The sequence below is a fragment of the Choloepus didactylus genome, chromosome 1 (genome assembly GCF_015220235.1).
Source record: "Choloepus didactylus isolate mChoDid1 chromosome 1, mChoDid1.pri, whole genome shotgun sequence".
Lineage (NCBI taxonomy): Eukaryota > Metazoa > Chordata > Mammalia > Pilosa > Megalonychidae > Choloepus > Choloepus didactylus.
The window spans coordinates 161,483,301-161,507,368 of NC_051307.1; the positions used below are offsets into that span (position 1 = coordinate 161,483,301).

The 24,068-nt window shown below is 49.9% G+C and overlaps 1 protein-coding gene across 1 annotated transcript in view; it reads right to left on the reverse strand.

The window, feature by feature from the left end:
- EPHB1 (EPH receptor B1) overlaps window positions 1-24,068 on the reverse strand; it is a 452,618-nt gene that overhangs the window by 306,184 nt on the left and 122,366 nt on the right. Inside the window, 1 exon segment of the mRNA XM_037844578.1 lies at window positions 5,049-5,113. Coding sequence (XP_037700506.1) covers window positions 5,049-5,113 — 65 coding nt within the window.

The window sequence follows — 24,068 nt, forward strand, 5'->3', positions numbered from 1 at the left end:
AACGATAAAGTAGTCAACAGAGAGTGCCACAGGTTATGATGGTGGTTCCAAAGGGCAGCACCGATGGACTTGATATTGGGAAGCCCATGGAGAGCTCTCTGAAGGGAAGAACTGGGTTAGATGTTTACACTTTGGCCACATGTTTCACAGACACTGAAACCCACACACACACACAGGCCATCAACAGCCCAGGAGCAAATTGCCAGTGAGCCCCGGCCCAATTCAGGAATAACCCAAGCTCTCCGAAAGTATCAGAACTCAAGGCTCAGATTTCCTACAAGCAAACTGAATAAGCCTCAGCATCAGAGTGATCTGGGCTTGCCTTTCTAATCCATCACAGCCAGGGTCCAAAAGCAGCAAAGACCTTGGGGGTGTCCTGGTCTCCTTTATTAAGCTTATCTCAGAAGAGCTGGCTCCATTTGCATCACTAATTATGCTTTTTTAGAAAGGTATCGATTGACACCCAACTGGATGTCCAGAGGCCTAGAAAAAACATTTTATTGCATTATAATAAACCTAAATTGAGCATTTACTAAGTCCAGGGCCTGGGTTGGAGATACAGAGAAATATTTGAGCTGAATGTATGTTACTACAATAAAAAGTTAAATTAAAAAAAAAATGAAGGAAAAGGAGGAGGAGGAAGAGGAGGAGAAGGAGGTGGGAGGAGGTGGAGGGGAATTCTTTGGTCTTTACTCAGTTACTCAATCAACAAACATTTATGGGAGCCTGTCCATGCCAGGCCAGTGCTGGGCACCAGGGACACAGAGATGACGCAGCCCCATCCTCAGTCCTCCAAGAGCCCAGTGTATGGTGAAAAAGACCAGTGCATGAATAAAGGTTTAGTGTACAGAGTGAAGGACAGTGTGTTAGACATTGGTCCTAAGTCCACACGGCTTAAGGGAAAGGACAATACCAGAAGGGCTCCCCGGAGGGGTGAGAACAGAGCTGACACCCAAGGGAAGAGAGTGATGCCAAGTGGATGATACCGGGGGAGGGGAGGGGATGTTGGAGGAGCATCGAAGGAAAGGAACAGAGGCGAGAAGACCAGGCAGCTTCCAGAAATGGCCGTTGAGAGGAGGCCATGCAGAGAGGCTCACATTTACCCCAATTCTCCCGAGTACCCCAAGGTCCAGAGATGTAAAGAAACCTTTTGGGGCAGGGCGGGAAGCAAGGGTCTGGGAGGGGTAAATGAAGCCAGCGAAGGAGGAGGTCAACAGGGCACCAGGGAGTGTCCCCAGGAGGGAACTTTGGCGGAAACTCAACCCCGCCCTGGCATTTTGTTACTTTATAAGACTTTCTCCTTCTGCTCACCAGGTAGCCACTGATTTAGATGAAACCTAAGGCTTTAATTTAAAGGTAGGATGCTGCAATTAGATATAAAGCAGCAGTTTGGACTTACGCCATAAATGCCTTTCTGTTTTTGACATACAAGATTATGACGGGCTTTCCAGCAACATAAGTGAAAAGGATTTGAGGACTATGTGTGGGTGAGCGGTCCAACCCTTTCCCATACCTGGCAGTTCTCAAGTACTGAACCCCCTTGGCCTCTCTCTGGGGAGCCCTAGTTCACAGCCCAAGCACTATGGGTAGGGACCACTGTTGTGTCAGCTGGGTCCCTGGCAGTCCGGATGCCTACACTAGGCTGGGCAGACCCAGTTCCCTGGGGTATCCCCAGGCAACCAGAACAATCCCTTCCCCACCCTTCTCCATCTTCAGCATGCATGCATGGTATCCTAACTGGAGAGAGACAATAAGGCCTTTGTTCCTTTTCTGGACTGCCAGGGCTTCCTGTCTCCTCCCCACTGGGTCCTGGGAGAATGTGGACCACCCACCAAGCCTCCTGGCTTCCCACCCCACCTTTGCTACAGCTTTACTGGGGCCTCCACCTGGGGCCCCTGCACTTTGTCACCATGTTTCAGTCCCTTCCAGCTGCACTCTTCTTTCTATGGGGTGGATGCCATGGTACATGATGCCAAGCCCCTCTCACCAACATCCCTATCTCCTTATCCTTCCATCCCACGTTTTGTTCTTGCTCAGCCTTCACTCTGGAGGTAGAGGCAGGCAGCTGAGGTGGGCCCACAGACCATGGCCATCCCAAACACAAGGTCTTCTGCTACAACAGGCCCCTTCCCACAGCCTTGTTCCTTCTCCACATGCCCACCGCTCTCCATCTCTCTGTGGCAGTTATTTCAAACCTTTTCCACCCTTCTAAAACCTGTGGCTCCATGACTTCCCACCCCCCGATCTCAGAGCCCACCTCCAACCTCAGAGAGAAGATAGGAAGTTGAGAGAGTTTTCTATCTGATGGCTTCTGTCACCAAACTGGAGCTCTATTGCGATGCATGCTTTATCTTTGTCTTCCCATTTCAACAGAAAAGGAGCCCCTTCCCCTTGAAAGGTAAATGGTTCCCCAGCCTCCCGGCTCCCTCCATCTCCCATGCTCTCTTCCCTCCCTTTCATAACTGCTGTCTCTATCTCCTTACCTCCTACTGACTCCTCAACTCTGCTTTCTAGCTTCCTGCCCTATTCATCTACCTGGGTCACCAGTAAGGTCCTTGCAGCTACACACAGTTGAAGTATTCAATGCCCACTAGCATTTGTCACTGTTGTCCCCTCTCCCCCCTTGACATTCTCTTCCCTTGGCTTCCACAGCAGGATCCTCTCTTGGTTTTCTCCTAACCACCCTCACTCCCTGTGCCACTCTTTCCCAGCCTCCTTTCCAGGCTCCTTTTTCTCTATTTGACACTTAAGGCAGGTTTCCCTCAAAGGTCCATTCATACCTCTGTTCTCTTCTCCCTCCAGACACTCTCCCTGGGAGATAAGCAACAACTTGGGACCCTGTCCCATTGATGTGTGGCTATCTTCTGATTCTCAAGGGCATCACTTGACTTTGAAAATTTCCTTCAAGGAGAATCTTCCTTGGGAAAGGAGATCAGAAGTTTAAAGAAGACAGGTGTTGTGTACAAAAATCAAGGGAAAAATTAACCATAAATCAAGTCAGCACCTTGTGAAAACATGTAAGGCTTCAATAGCATAATTTGTAAAAGAGTGGCAAGTTCTTAACATCCAGGCAAACTGGAAGTTTTGCATAAAGGTCCTAGGAGAACTGGCAAGGCTTCCCTCATTGACCACAGTTTTCCCAGCAGGACTGGGACTTCTGAGTGAGTAGTGAGGCCCGCAGGCCCTGCCCTTGCTCCCAGCCCCTGCTTTGAAAAAGACCAACTCAGTTCTAGACCTTGCTCCCCTACCTCAAGACATGATGCTTGCAACTGTGGCAGTGCATGTCTGCAAATGCCGGGACAGGGTGAAAGTGAGAACCCAGGGGAAAATGCCCATGGTGATGGCCTTATGATGACCTAAATGTCCCAGTGAGAACCGTCCCTACAGCAGAACAAGGGTATGTTAGGAAACCATCCTACCCTCTGGGGATCTCTATGATGTGCTTCGATCCCCACTCCCCCCACCCCCGCCACTGTACAGATTCCCTCACAGGGTGCTGAGGGACACCTGGCCCAGGGCTGGAGGTCACCAAACACAGGAAAGGAGAGAGAAGGTCTGGGCCAGACAAGGAAGCCTGGAGCCATTGGTCTCAGCCCAACTTCACCTCCTCGCTGGGAGGAAGAGCCCTCCTGCTCCTTTCCTGCCCTCTCTCTTCATGATTAAACCCCACCCCTCGCCCCATCACCCTAGCCAGGGACATGAACATTATCTGACCTCCTGCCTCCCCCTCACCCCACGGTCTATCCATTGCCAAATGATGCCAATTCTTCCTCCTTAACTTCTCCCCAACTGCCCTCTAAGTATTGCATTTTAATTTGTCTCTTCTGACCATCCAAGACATTTAAAAGGGTCTCCTAAATGCCTCTCTCAACTTATTCTCCACACTCCTGCCAGCAAGTATGAACATTTTATAATCCTACCCAGGATCTCCCTACCACCTACAGGATAAAATCCCAACTCCCTACTTGCCATGGCAGTCACCGTCCTCCGCCACCGTGCTGTGTTCCAATCTGTCCACATCCTGCTGCATTCCAGACAGACACTCTTCCCTTTAATGTCTGTTCTGGATGCCACCCCTTTGTATCAGCTATTCCTCCTACTTGGAATGTCCTTTCAGACACCCCACTCACCAACTATCAGACTTCTACACACTTGGCAAAACCCAGCTCACAAGCATCTTCTCTGCAAAGGCTTCCTGTCTCCTGTGGCCATTTCTCCCTCTTCCCTCAGTGCCAATCTTCCACCAACACAAAGGGCAGATGCATTTCAGCTTAATCATTAACAAGTTTATCCTCATAGGAGGCCTTGAGCTACTTAAGACTGCTCCATCTTGGTAGCCACAGGGCCTGGCCAGGTGCATGAATATGGATCAAGAATCAAGAACAACCCCTCTCTAAGTCCACCTCTAGGTGAAAGAGGCACTAAGCTCTCTCTAGCCAAGCTTTCATGTGGGCTGGCTTCAGCTGGGACATGAATCTGTGTTTAAGAATGAGAATTACCAAACATCTTCCTCCTGGCAACCAGAGGTGGTGGCTTCCCAGAGCAAGGGACTAAGGGCAGAGGAGGAATTTGATGCCCCCTGTGCCCCTCTCTGCCCACAGGGCTTTACGGGGCCTTGGGCCTCCCTGGGTGTGCAGGAGGTGACTCTCCCCATCAGGCTCTTAGCCCATCAGGGACAGAGATTTCAGCCCTTCTGACCTCCAACTCCTCCCTCATGCCCTTGCCTTCTCTCCAGCCCTGTGGGCGTCTCTGATCTCCATTCTGCCCCGGTGCTGCAGGTCCATCTTTAGGCAGGGATGGACCGAGTAGCCCAGGGCCCAGCTCCCTGGAAGTGTTGAGAGATGGTCAGTGTCACCACAGTCAGGAGCAGCTCAGCTCCAAGGCCCCTGGCACAGCCTCTCCCTGGAGGGCATCGGATGCAGCTGTCACACCTGCATTTGATTCCCCCAAGCCTGCTGTCCCGGGCAGGCGCTCCAGCCTCTGCTCATGTGGCCAGCCCCAGCCCAGGACCCAGGGCCCCAAAGCAGGTCAAATGGCCTGACACTCACCCCTGAGGCCGGATTGGCCGTCCAGCCCAGCTCTGCAGTAGCCGTCCTGGTGTCCATTAAAGTTTCTGCAGATCAAAAGGAAAAAAAATCCAATGAGTCAGAAGGATTGCTTGACAATAGCCCTCATGTTCATGAAGTTATTTATGGCAGGAAAATGCCAGCACTGGAAAGAGCTTGGGTACCTTCAAGCCCGGGCTCCTCTGCAGAGCCCATGGCTCAGAGAAGGAAGAAGAGGTCTTCCAGAACCATAGCTTGTGGCAGAGTGGGACACAGACCCCAAGTATCCCATCACCAAGCCCGGTACTCTCTCCCCAACCAACCCCAAGCCACCTGTGCGGGAAGAAATCCTCTGCTCAGCCACCCCTTTCCCCCGTGAGACCCAACTGCTTCCCAGACCACACTTCCTGGAGACTTTTCCCATAGTCAAATTTAATTCCTTCCTTGGGCCTTCATGGGCCACCCCATCTGCCCCCTTCTCCCCACTGGCTGCCCCTCCAACCCCCTCCTCCATGTCTGCTCTCCTTTCTTCCCACATGCTCCCTCTCCCCCCCCCCCTCAGGCATCACGCTGACCCCCTTGGGTGATGTCCCATCAACTCCTCTGACCCCAGCTGCTCTTGCAAGACTCAGTCCTCCTCGAGGTCCCTTTGCTCCTGGGCCCAGAAACGCACCCACCCCCTTCTCCAGGACTCTGCTGTGGACTCACCCAGCTCTGGCAGAGACCTCACTCGGAACACAAAGGCACATCCTCAGCCCCAGCACATGCTGCCCAGCAGCCTACTGAGGTGGAATGGTGAGGGTGCCCACAGCAGCCAGGCCCCGGTTCCCTCCCTCCCCCTGCTGCTGTGAGGGACAGACAGACACCTGCACTCTGCTGTGAGCTCCGGGGAACCATCAGGCTACAGTGCACACTCCAGTATCACTAGGCTCAGTGGAGGTATCACAGATTACATGTTCATTAAAATAGCTTTCTGGCAGTTGTCAGTAAAGTGTCTTGAGAACAGGGGGCCTTTTTCTGTTTTCCCTTCAGTCCATTACTGTCCCTCTCTCGGTGGAAACTGCCCCTGATCAGCACACCCAAAAGCCTTTTCTGTTGTTTTTTTCAACAGCTTTAATGAAGTATCATCAACATACAATAAGCTTCACATATTTAAGGTGTATACTTTGATAAATTTTGACATCTATTTAAAACTCTGAAACCGTCACTACAAATAAGATAATGAGCATATCCATCCCCCCAAAGTTTCCTTTGTCCCTTTATAATCCTTCCCACCCTCTTGTTCCCCTTTATGCTACCCTGTCCCTGTTCCCAAGCAAGAATTGACCTTCTTACTATAAGTATAGATTAGTTGGCATTGCCTAGAATTATATAAATAGACTCATACAGTATGTACTCTTTTTTACCTGGCTTCTTTCACTCAGCACAACTTTTTATGCAATTTTACTGAGAAAAATTCACATACCATACAGTCAACCAAAGTGTACAATCAGTTGTTCACATTATATCATACAGTTGTGCATTCATCACCATAATCAATTTTTTGAACATTTTCATTACTCCAAAAAATAAAAATAAAAGTAAAAGTAAAAAAGAACACCCACAGCATTCCATTCCTCCATCCCACCCTATTTTTCATTTAATTTCTGTCCCCATTTTTCTACCCATCTGTCCATACACTGGATAAAGGGAGTGGTAACCACACGGTTTTCACAATCACACCATAACCCCATATAAGCTACACAGTTATACAATCGTCTTCAAGAATCAAGGCTACTGATTTGATTTGACAATTTCAGGTATTTACTTCTAGCTATTCCAATACACTAAAATCTAAAAAGGGATATCTATATAGTGCATAAGAATGCTCTCCAGAGTGACCTCTCGACTCCACTTGAAATCTCTCAGCCACCGAAGCTTTATTTTGTTTCATTTCTCTTCCCCCTTTTGATCAAGAAGATTTTCTCAGTCCTACAATGCCAGAACCAGGCTCATTCCTGGGAGATCTACACCCCTAAGAGTCAGGTCCCAAGTAGGGAGGAGGGCAGTGAGTTCACCTGCTGAGTTGGCTTAGCTAGAGAGAGGGGACCACATCTGAGCAACAAAGAGGCACTCAGGGGGAGACTCTTAGGCACAATTTTAAGTAGGCTTAGCCTCTCCTTTGCAATAACAATCTTCCAAAGGGCAAGCCCCAAGATCAAGGACTTGGCCTACTACAATGGTAGTCCCCAGTGCTTGTGAGAATATCAGGAATTTCCCAGGTAGGGAAGTTTAATATTTTCACATTTTCCCCCAGTGCCTCTAGGGGGCTTTGCAAATACTTTCTGTTCTCTGCCCAAATTACTCTGGGATGTATCAGGGTTTCACGCTAACCTGTACAAACCAACCAGATCTCACTTCCCATTCAAGTTCCCATGTAATTACGGTGTTTGAATAAACTGACCATACAATTTAAATTATACAGCATCAGCACAAATATTTTAAGATCCATCCATGTTTTTGTGCTCTAAATAGTTCATTCCTTTCCATTGCTGAGTCACATTCCATTCTATGACTATTCAACTGTTTGCTTATCCATTTACCTGCTTTTTCCAGTTTTTGACTATTGCAAGAAAGCTGCTGTGGACATTCAAATACAAGTCTCTGTATGGACATAAGCTTTCTTTTCTCTTGCATATACCTAGAAGTGGAATGGCTAAATCATATGGTAAATCTGTTTTCCAAAATGGTTGCACCATTTACATTCCCACCAGCAGTGTATGAGAGTTCCAGTTCTCCCACATCCTTGCCAACACTTGGCATGATGGTCATTTTTTATTTTAGGCCTTCTCAGAAGATGTACTGGTATCTTAGTATGATTTCCATTTCATTTCCCTAAGGACAAATGAAGTTCTGTTCAAATCTTTTTCCCATTTTTAAATTGGGTTGTTTCTTTTCTTATTGAGTTTTGCAAAATTTTTCTATATTCTGAATACAAGCCCTTTATCAGATATATGCTTCACAAATATTTTCTTTCAATCTGTGGTTTGTTTCGTCATTCTCTTAACAGTGCCTTTTAAAGTGCAGAAATTTTTAATTTTGACGAAGTCCAATTTATCAATTTTTTTCTTTTTGTGGATCATGCTTATGGTATCATAACTAAGAAATCTTTGCCAATCACATGATCACAAAGATTTTTGTCCAATATAGGTCAACTTATAAACCATTTTGAGTTAATTGTGTATGTGATGAGAAGTATGGATGAAAATGCTTTCTTTTCCCCATATGGAAAACCAATCATTCCAGATCTGGGTGCCTTTTCAAAATTCACACAATGCTGCCCTACAGGCTGGTGGAGGTGTCTTTTCACCCAGATTCCCTGGGGTATGCACCAAAGGCCAAGCCCAGCAGATCCTTGCTGCTCAACAAATGGGGGTGGAGTGAAATATAAACGATGTTTTGTTTTTTCCCTTCTCTGTTTCCTTTTCCTCCTGAACATCACTATTCCCCAATCTTCACTTCCCCCAACATGCACAGCCATTCACATCACTTCAGGGAAGTGATGTGACTGCAGAATGCTGGGTTATAAAACTCTGGTCCCTAGGGGAATGAAAGGACTCCTGACAGAAGCCAAAGAATTGGAAACCCACCCCAAGGGCAGGATTGAGGAAACGAAAATAGAAGTGATAGTGAGGAGCTGTGTTGAGAAAAGAGGTCCCCTATGCTTTTGTTCCCCAGTGCTCAATCCCAGAGAGCTGCTAGACAAGAAACGGTGGTAGCCCGAGCAGACCACAGGGCCTTGGACAGCCAGCATCCCACCATGCTGACAGGGCACTGATGGACAGGGGCGTCTGAACATCTGAACGGATCCAATGGAGGGAACCTAGGACTTCCCAATGGTGACCTGCATAGACAATAAGCAAGGGTCTGATGGGCTGGGGGTGCCTCGATGGGGCAGGTGCAAACAGGGCCAGTGGAGCACCTTCCTCCACAACTTGACACCACATAACCTGCCTGGAACCTGGATTACATGTCTGCAACCCCAGTGGAATGGGGACCCAAATTAGAAACTGAGGGAAGTTAAAATAAACAGAGAAATCGGCATTTTCTTGCCCATTTGTGTTTGGGCTTGGACGGAGCATCGCGACCCTTGTATACACAAGGGAATGAAAGCACTGGAGCAGGCTTCTCCAGTTTGTTTTCTCCTCCAATTTTTCTGACAGCTGAGGAGGCTGATCCCTGCATGGAGCAACCCCTCTCTTCCCCTTGTCTCCACTTCACGGCACTAATAATGATCATAATGACACACCAAATTTGCATAATATACTTCTCAGAAGACACTCCATGAGGCTCTGTAGAAATCCTGCTCCATGATTATTAAAATGTCTCTGCCAGGTGGGCCCGAAGCAGGGACAACCGAACCCATTCAGCAGAGTTGGGGACTGGAGCACAGCAAGGCATAGTGTCTCCTGCAAGGTCACACAGCCTCCCACCCTAGGTTGACGGCCTCAGACTATGCACGTTGCCCATGAGGCAGGCCTGGACCTCCCGGGATCTCTGCTGAGGCTCTGAGGTGGGGGTGGGGGGTGGGGGTGAGTTTTGGCTCATAAAGCCAAGCAGCCACAAAGTCCCCCAAAATAATGCATGGCCGCCACCACCACAACCATGGGATCACGTTGCACTAAGGTAAGCAGAGGATTTCCATCAGCGAGGGGAACAGTCTGGAATTAAAAATAAGAATTAACCTTCACTCCTAAACCTTCCAAGGCCTGGTTTGTTCTGTTAACCCCATTAAGTACAAACTAAGATTCCATAACAGCCACAGTCCCCTATTCTAGGGCTTTATTTGAATCTGTTTCTAAATAATGTTTTCCATCCACTCTACTGGACAAAAGGTACGGCAAGAAGAATTCATTTCTTTACCACCTGCCCACCGAGGAGACGGAAGACCACAAAACCGTAAACCAACCTCTTGATATGATTAAGGGCAGTTTCTTTTCTGGCACAGAGAGCTCCTGATTACGGCATTACCCTCTGGTGGGGCCTGAATAAAAGTGATTTGAGGGAGGTTTACATCTCCCTGGAGAGGAAGACAACACTCATTTGCATTTATAAAGCATATTGAGAGTTCTGGCAGAAAGTTATGGTGGAAGCACAATTAAATATTTACCATCACTTCTGCTCTCAAACAGCGGCATGGGGAGCAAGCCAGCTGGAAATGCAAGTCCTGCTGTCAGTCTCAGACCTGCCCAGCTGGGGGCTGGGAGCCACGTCCACTGCCTGGCCTCTGCCCTCCAGGAGCACTTACTTCTCTGCCCAAGGGGGGAAGGTTCTTTGGGAAAAGCAGAGAAGGGCATGCAGAGTGTGGCAGAGAGAGCGCAGGAATGGGCAGACTGGGTCCTGGCCCCAGTTCCACCACTCGCTGGAGATGTTGTGACGTTGTTCATGTCCCACCACCTCTCTCATCAGCAGAATGGAAATGGTGCTAACTCTCATACTGGGCTGTTTGGAGGATGGTGTGAGATAAAGCACTGTCCAATATATGGTATTATTATAACTTCATCATCCCACGTTTCCTTAGCTCTGAGAAGAGTCTAATGAGATGGGTCCTACCTTCTTTCTCAGGTAGCTGTAAAGATCAAAGGAAGTAAAATACGCTGGACATACCATGATGGACACGAGTGAGCAGGTCCTAAAAAAGGCCCTAGAGAAAGGTCTAGTCAGGGGGGAGGGCAGGAAGCAGTCATCCCTGGCATCCTATTCTGGCAGAACTCATAGGAAAGGGACTGAAAAACTCAAAGGTATGGACACAATTCTTCTGTATGTGGGGAATACGTGGACCTGTCCCAATAGAGAGAATCAGCAAGTCACCTTTATGGGTAGGTGGGTGGGAGCGAGGGGCAGGGGTGGCAAGAATGGATTATCACCGCCTGGTCTCTTGGAACAAAAATTGTAGGGTGACTCCTGGGGGCAACAGCAGTGGGGCAAAGACAGGTTGAAAGGAAAGAAGCCATCCCCAACATACGGGAGGGTGAGAAAGTGAGAAAAAGGGGAGGGGAGGGCAGGAGGGGAGACAGACGGGGGGCTCTGGCAAGAGCTGGCTTGACTGGCAAGAACCTGACACGGATTGTGCACGTGAGAATCCCTGTGGAGCCAAGACCCCATCTTCCCAGGGAAGATGCTCCCCTGTAGAGGATTCAGTATGGATACAGAAACCCTCAGGGTGTACCCACCAACGAAGTAGGGCCATTCCCCCGGGGGTCTGGGTGCTGGGGCCAGGTCTGGGCCCCCAGTGAGGACGTAGCGGCAGCTGCTGCCTGGCTCTGCAGGCAGTTCATGTTCCTGTCTGAATTGGCACCTTTGGATGTATTGACATTTGGGATAAATTAGATACCCATCATTGTGAAAGAGAGATAAATAAACCCTCTCGTTGCAGCTCTGCCTTTCTTTTCTGAGAGACATTAATCAGACACTCAGCTGAAAATATTTACAATGTCCCTCCGTGGTGGTAACAATCAAAAATAACACATACAGACAGATGGAGAAGCATCTTCGGGGCATGAGCTGTGTGCCTCATGCGTGTTTGACAAGGCAGGCCCGGGCCCTTCCAGCAGGAAAGGAGCTGCACAGACCATGCAATCATTTCCCTCTTTCTCTCTGCAGTCCCCAGATCTCCTGAAACCTAAAAGTGACTCCACGGAGGAGTTTCAAGAACCAAGCTCTTACGTAAATATAAGAATCCGGGGTCTGCACCACTGAGGCATGGCACATGGCATATCCCCCTCCCTCAACCTTCGCAAGGCATTGGAACAGGGCTATAAAATGGTAGTAAAACGGGGTCCAGTTGTCATGCAACAAAGATTCTGTGAATAACTCCTGGAGGGCAGGCACTGTGCAGACACCAGAGATGGAGCAGAGAACAGACAGACCCCCAGCCCTCAAGGACCTTGCAATCAAGTGAGAAAACAGAAATTAATTAAAAAAAAAAAAGTAAATAAATCTGTAACTACAACCAAGTGAATGTCAGGAAGGGGCAGTTGGGAGCAGTGAATAAGATGACAGGTGTGTGGAGCCTGGCGTGCAGCTGGCACTTTCTCCTTCCCTCCTTTTCCCAACCCTGAGAAACCATAAGGACCACCAGATCCCCCTGCCCACCCCTCGACCCCCCCCATATACACAGTCCCTAAGATTGAGTCCACATTGGCAGGAATAGGATCTGTATTAAATAGTCTCCTCATTCCCAAACCCTGAGTGTCCCAGGATGCCAAGAGTTGAGGAAGGCAGCCTCGACCACAGCTGGTCCCCTGCCCCCTGCCTTTCCAAGGTGGGTCCTTACTGCCCTCCAGACCTGGCCTCAGCACTGAGGACACTCCTGGAGCTCTCGTCCTCCAGCCACCACGTGCTTCTGCCTGTGCCTCCCATCCCCTCCCTGCTCCACCCATCGCAGCCGGCCCGGCCCACCCTCACTATGAGGTCCTGTGGAGCTCAGGGCTGGGCAAACCCTGTTGTCCCAGAACCCCTAGCTGATGCTCACCTGGCTCCTCAGGTGGTTTGCTGCCCTCTGAATGCTCAGCACCTATGACAGGAGCACCAGTGATTTCTGGGCCAGACTTCACATCATGCCCAGACCTCCTGCTGCCAGTCTAGGTGGCCTTCTGTAATCTCGTCTCTCCTCTGAAGTGGCCTAAAGTTGCCTGCCTGGGCCAGGGGAGGGAGGGGCTCTGCTGATCTGGGTTTGGGGACAGTTCTGGTTGGTTGTGAGTGGTTAAGGGCACCAGCCAGGCTCAAGGACCTGTTCTGGCACGACTGTTGTCTGGACGCAGCACAGCTACAAAAGGTTGGAGAGAGAATGAGTACCAAGAAAAACTTTCACACCACATCTACCCTCCCATATGCCCACCCCCTTCTAAATCTCTCTGCATTTACTTCTTCACACTAGCTCCCTCTCAAACTTTCCTATCAGCCTTCTCTGGAGCCCAGCTGTGAAACCTCAGAGACATTTAGTTTTGATTCTTCACTCTCCCTTACTCTCTTATCAAATCAATCACCATGGTTCTTTCTTTGCAGCATCTTTTTTCAGCTGTGTATTCCTTTCCATTCTCAGCAAACTCTCTGAGCCCAGGGCTTCATCCCTGTGCACTGGGAACACAGCAACTGCCACCCAACTGATGTCTCAGCCATTAAGCCCCCACCAGAAGATGCCAAGCTCATCTTCCGGTGCCAAAGTACATAGTTCAGCTTTTTGGAAAGAAATATGGTCACATCAACCAAAGCCTTAAAAATGATCACGTCCTCTGATCACCCACTATTTTCATTTCCAGAAAGTTGTCCAAAGGAAATAATTCAAAAGGAAAAGAAAACAAAAAGCCCTATATCATGAAGAGGTTCATTACAGCGTTATCTAGATATGAGGAAAACTGAAATGAATGCACCAATAGGGAAAGGAGGATGTGCAGGATAGCACACTCACCTTCCTAGAGCATTAAGAAGAATGAAGCAGCTTGCAGAACGTTAACAACAAAACATAAAGCAAGAAACAGAGCCTTGTGCACCCCACAGATGCAACTCAGTGTTTTTACTGAGCAGAACAATGGCACACACACAAAAACCAGAGGAGAAGGTGCGACAGCTGCTGCGTGAGGGATGTTCAACTTAGAGATGAGCTTCCTTATAATTATACTGTTTAAGCAGACCTAAATTCAGAAACAGAAAATTAACCAATCTTCTAAAAACATCTCCTTCATCATGTCATTCCCCTGCTTTATGATTTTCAAAGTCTCTCCACTAACTCCAAGTCAGAACCCTTTATCTTCCAGTCCAAAGCTAACTTTTCCAACTGTATCTTCAATTCTCCAAAGGAAACCCTTTCTCCCATCTCACCACGTTTTGCTCCTGTGGTTCCTCCTGCCTGGAATATCTTCCTCTTCCTCTCTATCTCCTTAAATCTAGCTTGGATTCAGAGACTTGCCCTATCCGGACCCACAGAGGTCTTCCTTCTTCTAAATAACTGCTACTGTAGGAATGGTTTTTTAGTTCTTTGGATCTTTTCTTCTCAAGTACACTACAAGTACCTTGAGAAGGCAGAGCTGTGACTTATGTGTCTTTTAATCTCCTACAGAGCTTAACCAAGTGCCTTATTCAACATAAATACTCAAACTCAGGAAACCTGAGTTCAAATGTCCAGGCCACCAACTGATGAGCAAATCAAGTAATGTCTCTGATCCCAAAGCCATTATCTGTAACACAGATAAAGACCTTCCCGCTGGCATCCTGCCCTGAGCCGGTGACACACCCAAGAAAGACTCCCTGTTTTCTTAAGAAGAATCATTTGACTAACATTATTCACTGCCTTTCGCAAGTGTAAAATACTAGGCAAACAGAAGCTATTTCTATATAAGTCTTGATGCATTGATGAGTAGTAACGGCCAGTGAGGAAGAGAAATAAGCCTGGGTAAACTGAATGAGCCAACCCAACCCATCTGCTGAATGAATGACTGATTGAATGACTCTGAACAGGCATTTAAATTATAAATACAAACTGTGAAATTTGCTCTTTTAAAGTACATACGGATCAGCACATTCCTCCCCACCCTCCCCACACCCTTCTCCTGTTTCTCTTATCCTCCACAAGGTACAATTCATTATCATAAGCAGAAAGAAGCATTCATTGGTCCAAGCATGGAAACGTGCCTCGAGGAGTTGGGATGGGCTCTAGGTCTGTTCTTGCAAACAAGCTGGGAAGCCCAGAGGCAAGGTTTCCCTCCCTCCAACTTTGGACACTTCTGATTTCTCACCCGCCAAGGGTTTTCTAAGCTGGGCTCCCAGGGAAGCAGACCAGAGCCTGGGGACATGACATTGTTCAATGAAGAGAAGGGGGTGGAATGCAAAGACAGCAAAGGATTGAGAATAAACCTCAAAAGGGCAGCATTCTCCACCCAACTCTACCTCAGACTGGGTGCATTGCTTATAAAGGTCCCCCTCCTCTCTGGCCTCAGAGGATCTCTTCTGGCTCCAAATTCTTAGGGTGGTATCTAAGAAACTCCACAAGAAACCAAAGGGAACTTCAGGAGCGAGGGCGGCCCTCTGAGGTCTCCTAAATCTAAATCCCCAGGTCTGGCTGGGATCTATGGCGGCTTAACAGTGTGTACACTTCTACTCTGCAAGTGCTTGTTACTAATAAAATATGGAAATTGCTTTAGGAGGGGTAGGGCACTGGGAAATAAGGCTGCAGAGTTATCTCCAACCACTACTCATGCCCTATGCTGGGAACTTCAGGGATGCAGATACAAAGGAGGCCAAGTGAGCCCTTCAAAGACCCCCAGGCTAGCAGTGTCCTCTTGCTCCTCCAGACACACGCTCCCCCTTCTCCACCCTGCTCTGTCCCAGCAGGCAGGTCTCTGTGGGCTGCATCGACCGGGCCCCCTTGCCAGTAGGAGCCTGGAGGATAAGGGGAATGAGAGGTTCTATTCCCCTGGCTCCTCCTGACAAACCGCGGAGAATGGTGGCCGCTCCTGCAGCTACAGCTTTGAACAGGTAACATGCTGCCCGGCCTTGTCCCTCAGACCTAGGTGTTGCTAGTCCCTAAGTGCTTCATCATCCCCGTTGCCCTTCTGTGACTCCGTGCAAACCTTCGTAAACAGTCCCTTCGTTAATCTCCCCACAGTCACCTCTTCTGACTGTGCCAGCTTTTTCTGCCAGGCCCCTGAGGATCCTTGGGGCTTAAATGAGTGGCCTGTGGTTGACAGCACCCACCTCTCCCGTAACCCCACAAAGTCTTGTGGTGCTCCAGACAGGAAGTAGCACATGCCAGCATGGTCACATATTGATCACACAGGACTTGGCACCCTAGATATAGCACTACCTAGTATGGCCTTGGGCAAGTTACTTAAACCCCGAAGCCTCATGTGCAGGCAACTGTTAAATGAGGATAATAATGACTACTTCACAGGAAATTTGTGGGGCTGCAGTGAAATATCATCCACCAAGCACTTACTGCAGCATCTGACAAGTGGTAGGTGGTCTGCAAATTGCAGACACTATGTTTCCATGTTTGGTCCTGGTGTGGGGAGTAGAGTCTCTGGGTCCAAGTTCGTTGGCTGTACCTGGTGGCTCTGAGCCAGCTACTGAGCCTCCACTCGGAAGAGGGGGCTTCAGCTCCATCTGGCCCTGACAACCTGGCTCCAAATCCTAATTCCAGCCTCAGGTGATTCAGAAGCCACAGTCCTCAACCATCCCCTGCCCCAACCACAGACATGGACACTTCATGCAGCCTCCTCCTCTCCCACTTACACTGTGGATGGGGGGAAGCTGGGTTACAGCTCTGGTCTCAGCAAGAGGCACTAAATGCCCCTCTCCTGGCTGTTCCTGAAGACCATGTGGACCCTGGCCCCATCTGGGTCTGGAACAATAGGAAAGCCAACAAGAAGGAACCTAAATAGCCAGACCTAGGCTGAGGCACAGGAGGCGGAGCTGGGCTTTTGTTGGCAGCTCAGGGTTTTGGTGCATGTCCAGAGCACATGGGGCTGATGTTTAAGTCCAGTCACATGTCCTGCTCTGGATAGATGGGACCACATCCCAAACATAGTGCTCCCAATACTGCCCTCCTCTGTGCCCTGCCCTCCCCCTCAGCTCCTCAGGACCCCATCATTGGTGGGGTACCCTCTGCAGCCCAGATGGCAGCTGGCTGTCTGTGATCTCCCATAGTCAGGCCCGGGACTGCAGACCCTCTCCTGGGCTGGTGGCAGAGACTGTCTGAATTAGCTGGAGATGAATGTCCATGTATTGGCCCTGGACTGGGTGTGGTGGCCCACAGTGGCATGTGGAGCCTGGGTGTGGGGGTAATGGACTCACACCTAACCTATGACCTACAGCCTGTTTTGTCCATGCTGCGGCACAGGACAAGCCACCTTAGTATTTTGGTTTCCCAGGCTGCTCAAATACCATGAAATAGGTCGGGTTAAACAAAAGGGATTTATTCGCTCACAGTTAGAGACTGGGAAAAGTCCAGATCAAGATGTCATCAAGGGGATATTTTCTTCCCAAAGACTTTGGCTTTCTGGGCCTGGCTGCTGGAGATCCTTGGTCTTTAGCTGGTCACACGGCAAGGTACAGGGTGGCCTCACCTGGCCTCTCCCTCCTCTTCCAGGTTCTGTCATGTTCGGCTTCTTGCTTCCTGTGGCTTTCTCCCTATCTCTGAATTACCTTCTCTTATAAAGGACTCCAGTAATAGGATTAAGGCCCAACCTGAATGAGGTGGGTCACACCTTAACTGCAGTAACCTCATCAATAGGTTCTACTTACAATGGGTTCACACCTGAAGTAATGGATTAGGCTAAAGAACATATTTTTCTGGGGTGCACACAGCTTCAACCCACCACACTTGGCCAAGAAGAGCATGAATCCCTTTGGTCAGGTGCCTCATGGCAGAAAAAGATAGTTGAACAATCAGTGGTTTGGAAAATGGTGCTGGGAAGTGGCCTCCTCTCCTATCTACTGTCTTATGGACCACCAGAGATAGTTCCCTCTTGGGAGGCAATCGACCACTTAAGACAAGAGTCTTTCCTTACATTTGCAGCCCTTGGAAAAGTAGTCAGAAAGCAGCTCAGCGTCTTTTAATTTTGGTGCTTCAAGACAAAGGCAGCAAGGACCTAGTCCAGTGTCTGTCCTCCCAGATACCATGCTGCTGATCTTCCTGATGCATCAGGCCTGGTGGGTTCATTCTGTGCAGTGAAAGATTTCAGTAGTCTTCCTGCCTAACCGGAGGTAGAAGCTCAGTGCTGGGCCCTGCCTCAGGGGGACTGGTTCTCAGGAAGCGCTGGGGCCCGGGGCTGTCTGTGCACTTCCCCGTCACCTCCCACACCCCTGCATGGTCCCACTCATTCGGTGTGCTTTCCACACTGCCAATCCTGGAGGGTGGGCTGGGTCTCCCTCACCTTTGCCTCCACACCCTTAGCACCACTTCCCATCTCCATGATGGCTCACTGAGGCAGGAGGGGTCGCGTGGATGCTCTCCGACACAGATTGAAAGCTGCTCTCCAACAAATGGTAAGCCCTGAGCAAGTGAAAGCAAACCTGCGAGTAAGGAGAATAGAAGCCAGAAAGCCTTCCATTTTCGGTACAGAGATCACCAATAGCCACAGTCCTTTTACCTGATTCCTTCTCCTGCCTTCTTCCTCTTCCATCTCAGCTCCCTCTCTCTTCAGATACCCATATTCCCTCATCTGTAAGATGGCCAGACACTCTCTCAAATCCATGCATGCCTCTCCTGTGTCTGAGAATATGTCACAACCAGAGAAGGAAGAAGAAAACTAGATTCCATTACTCCTGGCTGGGGGCTCCAGACCATTCCAGCAACAAACATCTGAGGTAGAAGCCAAATGGCCCAGACCATGTCAGTGATCATGGGTGAGGCAGGCCTTGGGGGCTGCCCTCCGGGCCAGGCGTGTTGCGGGGCAGCCTGGCTCACTCCCAGGCCATCAGGCATCAGGGGTGCCCTTTAACAAGACTGTGGCCAACCCATGGTCCAGAGTCTTCCCCCACTTCAGGGCCTATCTTTCCACTCAGTGCAGTAGCAAGGAGAGAGAGAGCACACAGCAAAGGGCAGGGAGAGCAAAGAGGACTGCCTAGGGATGCAGGGATCCCGGGACATGGTTTAAATCTATGACCCAGCACCATGATGGTGCAGGCCTGGCCAGGAACCCACTACTACTCAGTGCTTCATCTATTTGCATTTTTGTGGGGAGAGTCAGAGACCTATTAAAATTTAGGAGACTGGCATTTTCCAATCTTCCAGCTCTGTGACTTCTGTTTGCCCCAGTCACTCTGACAGACTCATGAGTTTGAGACAATGGCACACTAGTAAGTACCATGCTCAATAAGCCTGTCTGTCTCTGCTCCTCATGGGTGCAGTGAGAGAAGGGCCTCTCACTTCATGGGGGATGTGGGCACCCAGGGGGCATCAATCACCCTGGAGAAGAGCGAGGAGGAGAGCCTGTACACCACCCATGCAAAATGACTCTCTGCAGCCCTAATGAAGGCCCACAATGGATGGTGACCAGGGCTCCTTAATCAGGAGGATTAAGACGCTGCCATCTGCTCTCCCTTGCAGGCCCTCCTGCTCCATCTTCCTTGATTGATCCACGGGACAGTAACTCTCAGCTGTCACTTGGCACTGGGCTGTGTCCCTGTGACCCCTGCATGTACTGGCAGCAGAGCCAGAAGGGCCAGGGACCACAGTGGGTTGGCTGGGGTGGAGGGGGCTGGGAGATGTTCCAGGGTGAGGGGCAACTGGCCAGAGAAGGAAAGAGTGGGGAGGGGAGTAGGGTGCTGGTCAGGCAGGCTCTTGAGCTCTCCTGGACACATCCCAGACCAGATGGTGCTACTGCATCCTCAGGGGCCACCAGAGCTGTCTCGTCTCCTTAGGTCTGCTGCACAGAGCACTTCCCACCAGGTGGCTAAACCTCGCTGCCGACAGCCTCTTCCAAGCGTCTGTACACTCAGTCCTGTCATGCAGTACTGCTGCTGCCCCACAGGCCACTGCTCCCCTCACATAAGGCCTCATGCCCTGCCTCACTGCCCCCCTCTTAGAGGCCTCACCCTCCTCTCTCCAGAGAGCCAGGCTGGCTGACTACAGCGTTCGGACTCACTGCCCAGGATCCCCAGGGAGCAGCTCTGCCTTCTGCCCTGACTATCCACCCCACCAGCTCCCTCCAGCCCTCTAAGGCCCAGCTCTGGCCCCTGCTGCCTGCCTGACCACTCCAGTCTTTGCCCTCCTCCTCCCCTTGAAGGCAAAGCCCACCCTTACTGGCACTCCAGTTTTGCAGGGCCAGAGTTCATGTCACCTTCTCTGATGGCTTCCTGGTCTTGTTCCCTGTGGGCTCTGAGCAAGCAGTGCCAGCACCTCCACTCTCTTCCACAGGCCCTCTGCATCTCACAAGCACCTCACACACAGCAGATACATAATCCATCGAGAGTCCTGTCCCCAGGGCATGCATCGGGCCTGTTGAGAGGAGCCTGCTGGGGACTGGCCTTCAAATCCAGGCACTTGGCTGACATTTCAGAACCTCTCAAGGTCTATAAAGCTCCAGAGGCTTGGTGTACTCCTGCACCGCAGGCTTGAACCTTTGACACAGCACCCTAATCAGTTGGTCATTCAGTCTCTGCTTGCACACCACTGAAGATGAGGAGCTCATTATCTTTCTAGGCAGGCTGCTTTTCCATTAGACAGTCTCAACTCTTAGGAGTCTGGCTCCTTGGGACTTCCATTCCTGCTCCTTAAAGGACCCCCACAAAACCAACTGCTCCCCACATGGCAGCCCTTCAGATTAGGAGAGGCTAAGCATTTCTGAGTTTTCTCTTTCCCAGTCGCCACACTCCTGGTCCCATCAGGTCTTCTTCCAGCTCCCACCACCCTGTCTGTACTGTCTTCTGACAGGACAGCACCCAGCTCTGAGATCAAGTCACCCCATGTGGTTTGAGCGGCACAGGGCAGAAAGGGACTGTTGCTTCCCTGATGGGCACACCCTATTTCTGTGGATGGACCCCAGGACTACAGCAATGGCCTGGGGAGCTGTAAGGCATAGGGGCTGGTGTGTGTGTGTGTGTGTGGGGGGGGGTTGCAGCTATTTTCACCTCCCTATCAGTTCCCTTAGGAATTGCACTGCGCTTTCTAAGGTCTCTCTGGGAAAACCTGGCTCCTTAGAATTCTGAATCCACCGCAGCTGCTGAAGGACTCCTGACAAGCAGCTGCCAGTATGCAGTGTGGGTGCCCAACCTCCTTGTCTGCACCTCCATCACCCCCCACCACCTTCACTCCTCATCCTTCTCCCCCCTCATGCCTCTGCCTCTGCCTCCTCCCTCCTCGATTCCCACTGCCCCCTCTCTCCTCCCTCTTTGTGCTGTTGTTGCTGCTTAATAGGGTGTTTCTGGAATGAATGGTGTTTTCAGCTCTGGCCAGGAATGCATCCGGCCTTTCCTGCCCCAGCCCTGTCCTCCCGGTGCTGGTGGAGGTCTGTGCAGAGATGGGCACAGACAATGGACCAGCAGGCTCACTTGAGAACTCACAAAAGCCCCATTGCCTCCGAGCAGTGCGGACTGACAGGCACAGGGAACAAATCCCTTTCCCTGCGGGCTGCCTGTGTGAGATACTAAGGGGGGCGTGGGGCCCCTGGGCAGCGTGGAAAGGGCCAAGCCACCCCTTATCAGTCAGAGTGCATAGAGGTGCAGAGCTGCAGAGGCTTGTCACCATCCCCACCCCATGCACCTTCGCACACTGAAGCCTCCAGATGCACAGCAGAAGGCCCCACACCTTGTGTCTGGGATCTGGGAGATGAGGATTTGTGGAAGGGGAGACCTGACCTGCAGATCCCTGCACCATGGGCTTCCTCGGGGCAGGGACTGTGCTAGGAAGGGGTGGGACCCAGAGCACAAACCAGTCAGCATTGGCCGAGAGGATGGGTGAATGGGCCAGTGACCGAATCAGCGAGGGAGGGACTGAGGGAATGAGACCACATCTCCAGGGAGATGCTCATCTGGAAGGTTGCTGGTCCCTAACCCTGAGCCAGGAGATCCTGAATTTAAAGACAGCAATGTCCTGGGGGTCTGCAGCCAAGTTCCAGCAGGCTGTGCACGGGGTTGAAGTGGGGTATACTTGTGAGGTAAGTACAGGTATAGCTGGTTATTCCTCACTTCCTAAATACAATGAACTCCTGATGTCAACCACGGACATGTCCCAAGACTTTCATTTATTGTTAAATTGAGTAATACAACCAAGTGTATAATCTTTCACATAAGATGCCTGTTCTCTTGACCTTCTCTTTATTTCCATCACCAGTACTACTGGCTGTCTTTCCGGGCTGCAGTGGGTCATATGTTCCCCACTTCACGAGAGTAACTTGAATGTGATAATAAGTGGCAAAAAGCAAAACAAACTTCATCTGCCAGCCAGTCCCTGGTTGCCTGTAATTCAAGTTGACACTTCAGCAAAACGACACGGTCCTTCATCCTACAACAATCAAAACTCAGTGTTAAATCTGGAAATGACCAGAGACAACTGAACTGTGTTTTCTTTATTCTCCTCAAGCACCTTGGGCCCACCCACCCCTTCTTCAGAAAAATGAAGTGAAGTTTTACACACCAGCAGAGAGCATCGTATGCAGGCCCTCTTCAGAGAGCACCCTTATCCAGAGAACCACGGTACAGCAACAAGCATAGGAGTTGGAGTCAAAAGACACAGGTTCTCATCCAGGCTCTGTGGACAATAGCAATGTGTCCCTGGGCAACCCAACCAACCTCTCTGAGCTGCAGATTTCCCAATGGTAACTTGGGTGCCATGTACCTGTTCCCCAAGGTAATATGACAAGCAAGTGAAGTGCTTTTTGTAAGGCATTTAGCAGCATTCTTGTCCCAGAACACTCACTCATCAATGTTACCTATTATTAGTATTAATAGTTGTATGAAAAATTAAGACCTATGCTTTTTATAAGTTGTCTCTATTTAGTCCTTAGAGTTTACAAAATGTTTTCAAAGACACTATCAAATCTTCAGAAGACCACTGAGAGGCAGGCATTTGTCCTGCTGCCTGAGATCACATGCTGCAAACTGGGTATGACACCACTGATTGAATGGGTGCTTGGCTTGCATCACCCAGGCCTCCTCGGGTGATGGCGCCCTCCAGCTGAGCCCAGGAGCACAACCGCCCTAGAAGAGCACTGCCCTCCTGAGCTGGGCTGCAGAGCACTGTGATGGTATAAAACTGGGCCGGCATAGTAAATACTTTAGGCTTCGTAGGCCATACAGTCTCTGTTGCCACTGCTCAAGTCTGCTGTTTTCACTACAGCATGTTAACAGGCTGTAGGCTGGATTTGGCCTGTGGGCTGTATATTTTACCCACCCCTAATCCAGACAAGCACCAGCTCTGGCCTGGACAAACATACTGACAGAATTTATTCAGTGATATTTAAAACCTTTCTTGTAATTTTTAACCAACTAATTCAGTATTTTTGTTTGCCACATTAAAACGCCCTTGCAACTATCAGTGCATCTACAAACATCTAGTGAAACCTACAGGCCCTCCAGGACACCAGAAAAGCACAGGCTGGGACCCTGGGGGACACTGGGTGAACAAAAACAAAATTAACTAAGACCCATATTCACAAGCAGTCTAAGCACAGTGTACTTGGGGAAGATGACTGGCCTAATTCTGATCTCTGATGCTGTCCTCTCAGACTAACCGGCTTCATCCAGATTCAGGAGGGAATCTGAGTCCTTCCTAAAGGGTACGAAGGGAAACTGGAGATGCATGAAGAGTACAAACTTCATTCAACACTGATGAATTTGCAGAGGGACATGGATAATTAGTGTTTTTGTCAGCTGGGGGTCTGCAGCCGTGGTACATCAATGGAAGCTAGTTACCACAGGAGTTCTCAGAAGGACCATGGGCCCGGGAACAGGGAAAAGTCCCCTCTGATCTGACGAAATCACCAAACAGAAGCACAATGAAGGAGATCAGTCGAGAGGAAATGCCACACAGCAAAATCAGGTGGCAGAAGGAGTGAACTAGCAGATGGGCAAAGGAAGTATCAGAAGAGAAGCTAAAATAAGATGCTGAATCAAAACAGGCCAAGGACTGCCCAAGAGTCATGGGGAAACGGCAAGGGTCTCACTGGCTTCAACAGCAGAGGACAGCTGGGGGGACACGGACACAGCAGGGGTGACCTCAGCCACCAGGGAGAGCCAGATCAACATGCTCACTCTTCAAAGCCTCCAGCACAGGAAGAGCTCAAAACAGCACCATGGCCACAAGTTTCCCACGGCTATCTCCAGGGGAAACTAATAGATCCATACAAGTTAGACAAGAGCCAACGAGACAGCAATACCCAAGTGCACGTTTCTGCCAAGCCTGGCAGTTACTATGGCTGACAGCTGAGAGTGTAGGCAGTGGGGTGAGGGCTGTGGCTCCTGGGTCATGAAGGCTGGGACCTCAATCACACCCCCAAAGGGGCCCACTGAAGTGAACTGAATTGTGTCCCCGAAAAAGATATGTTG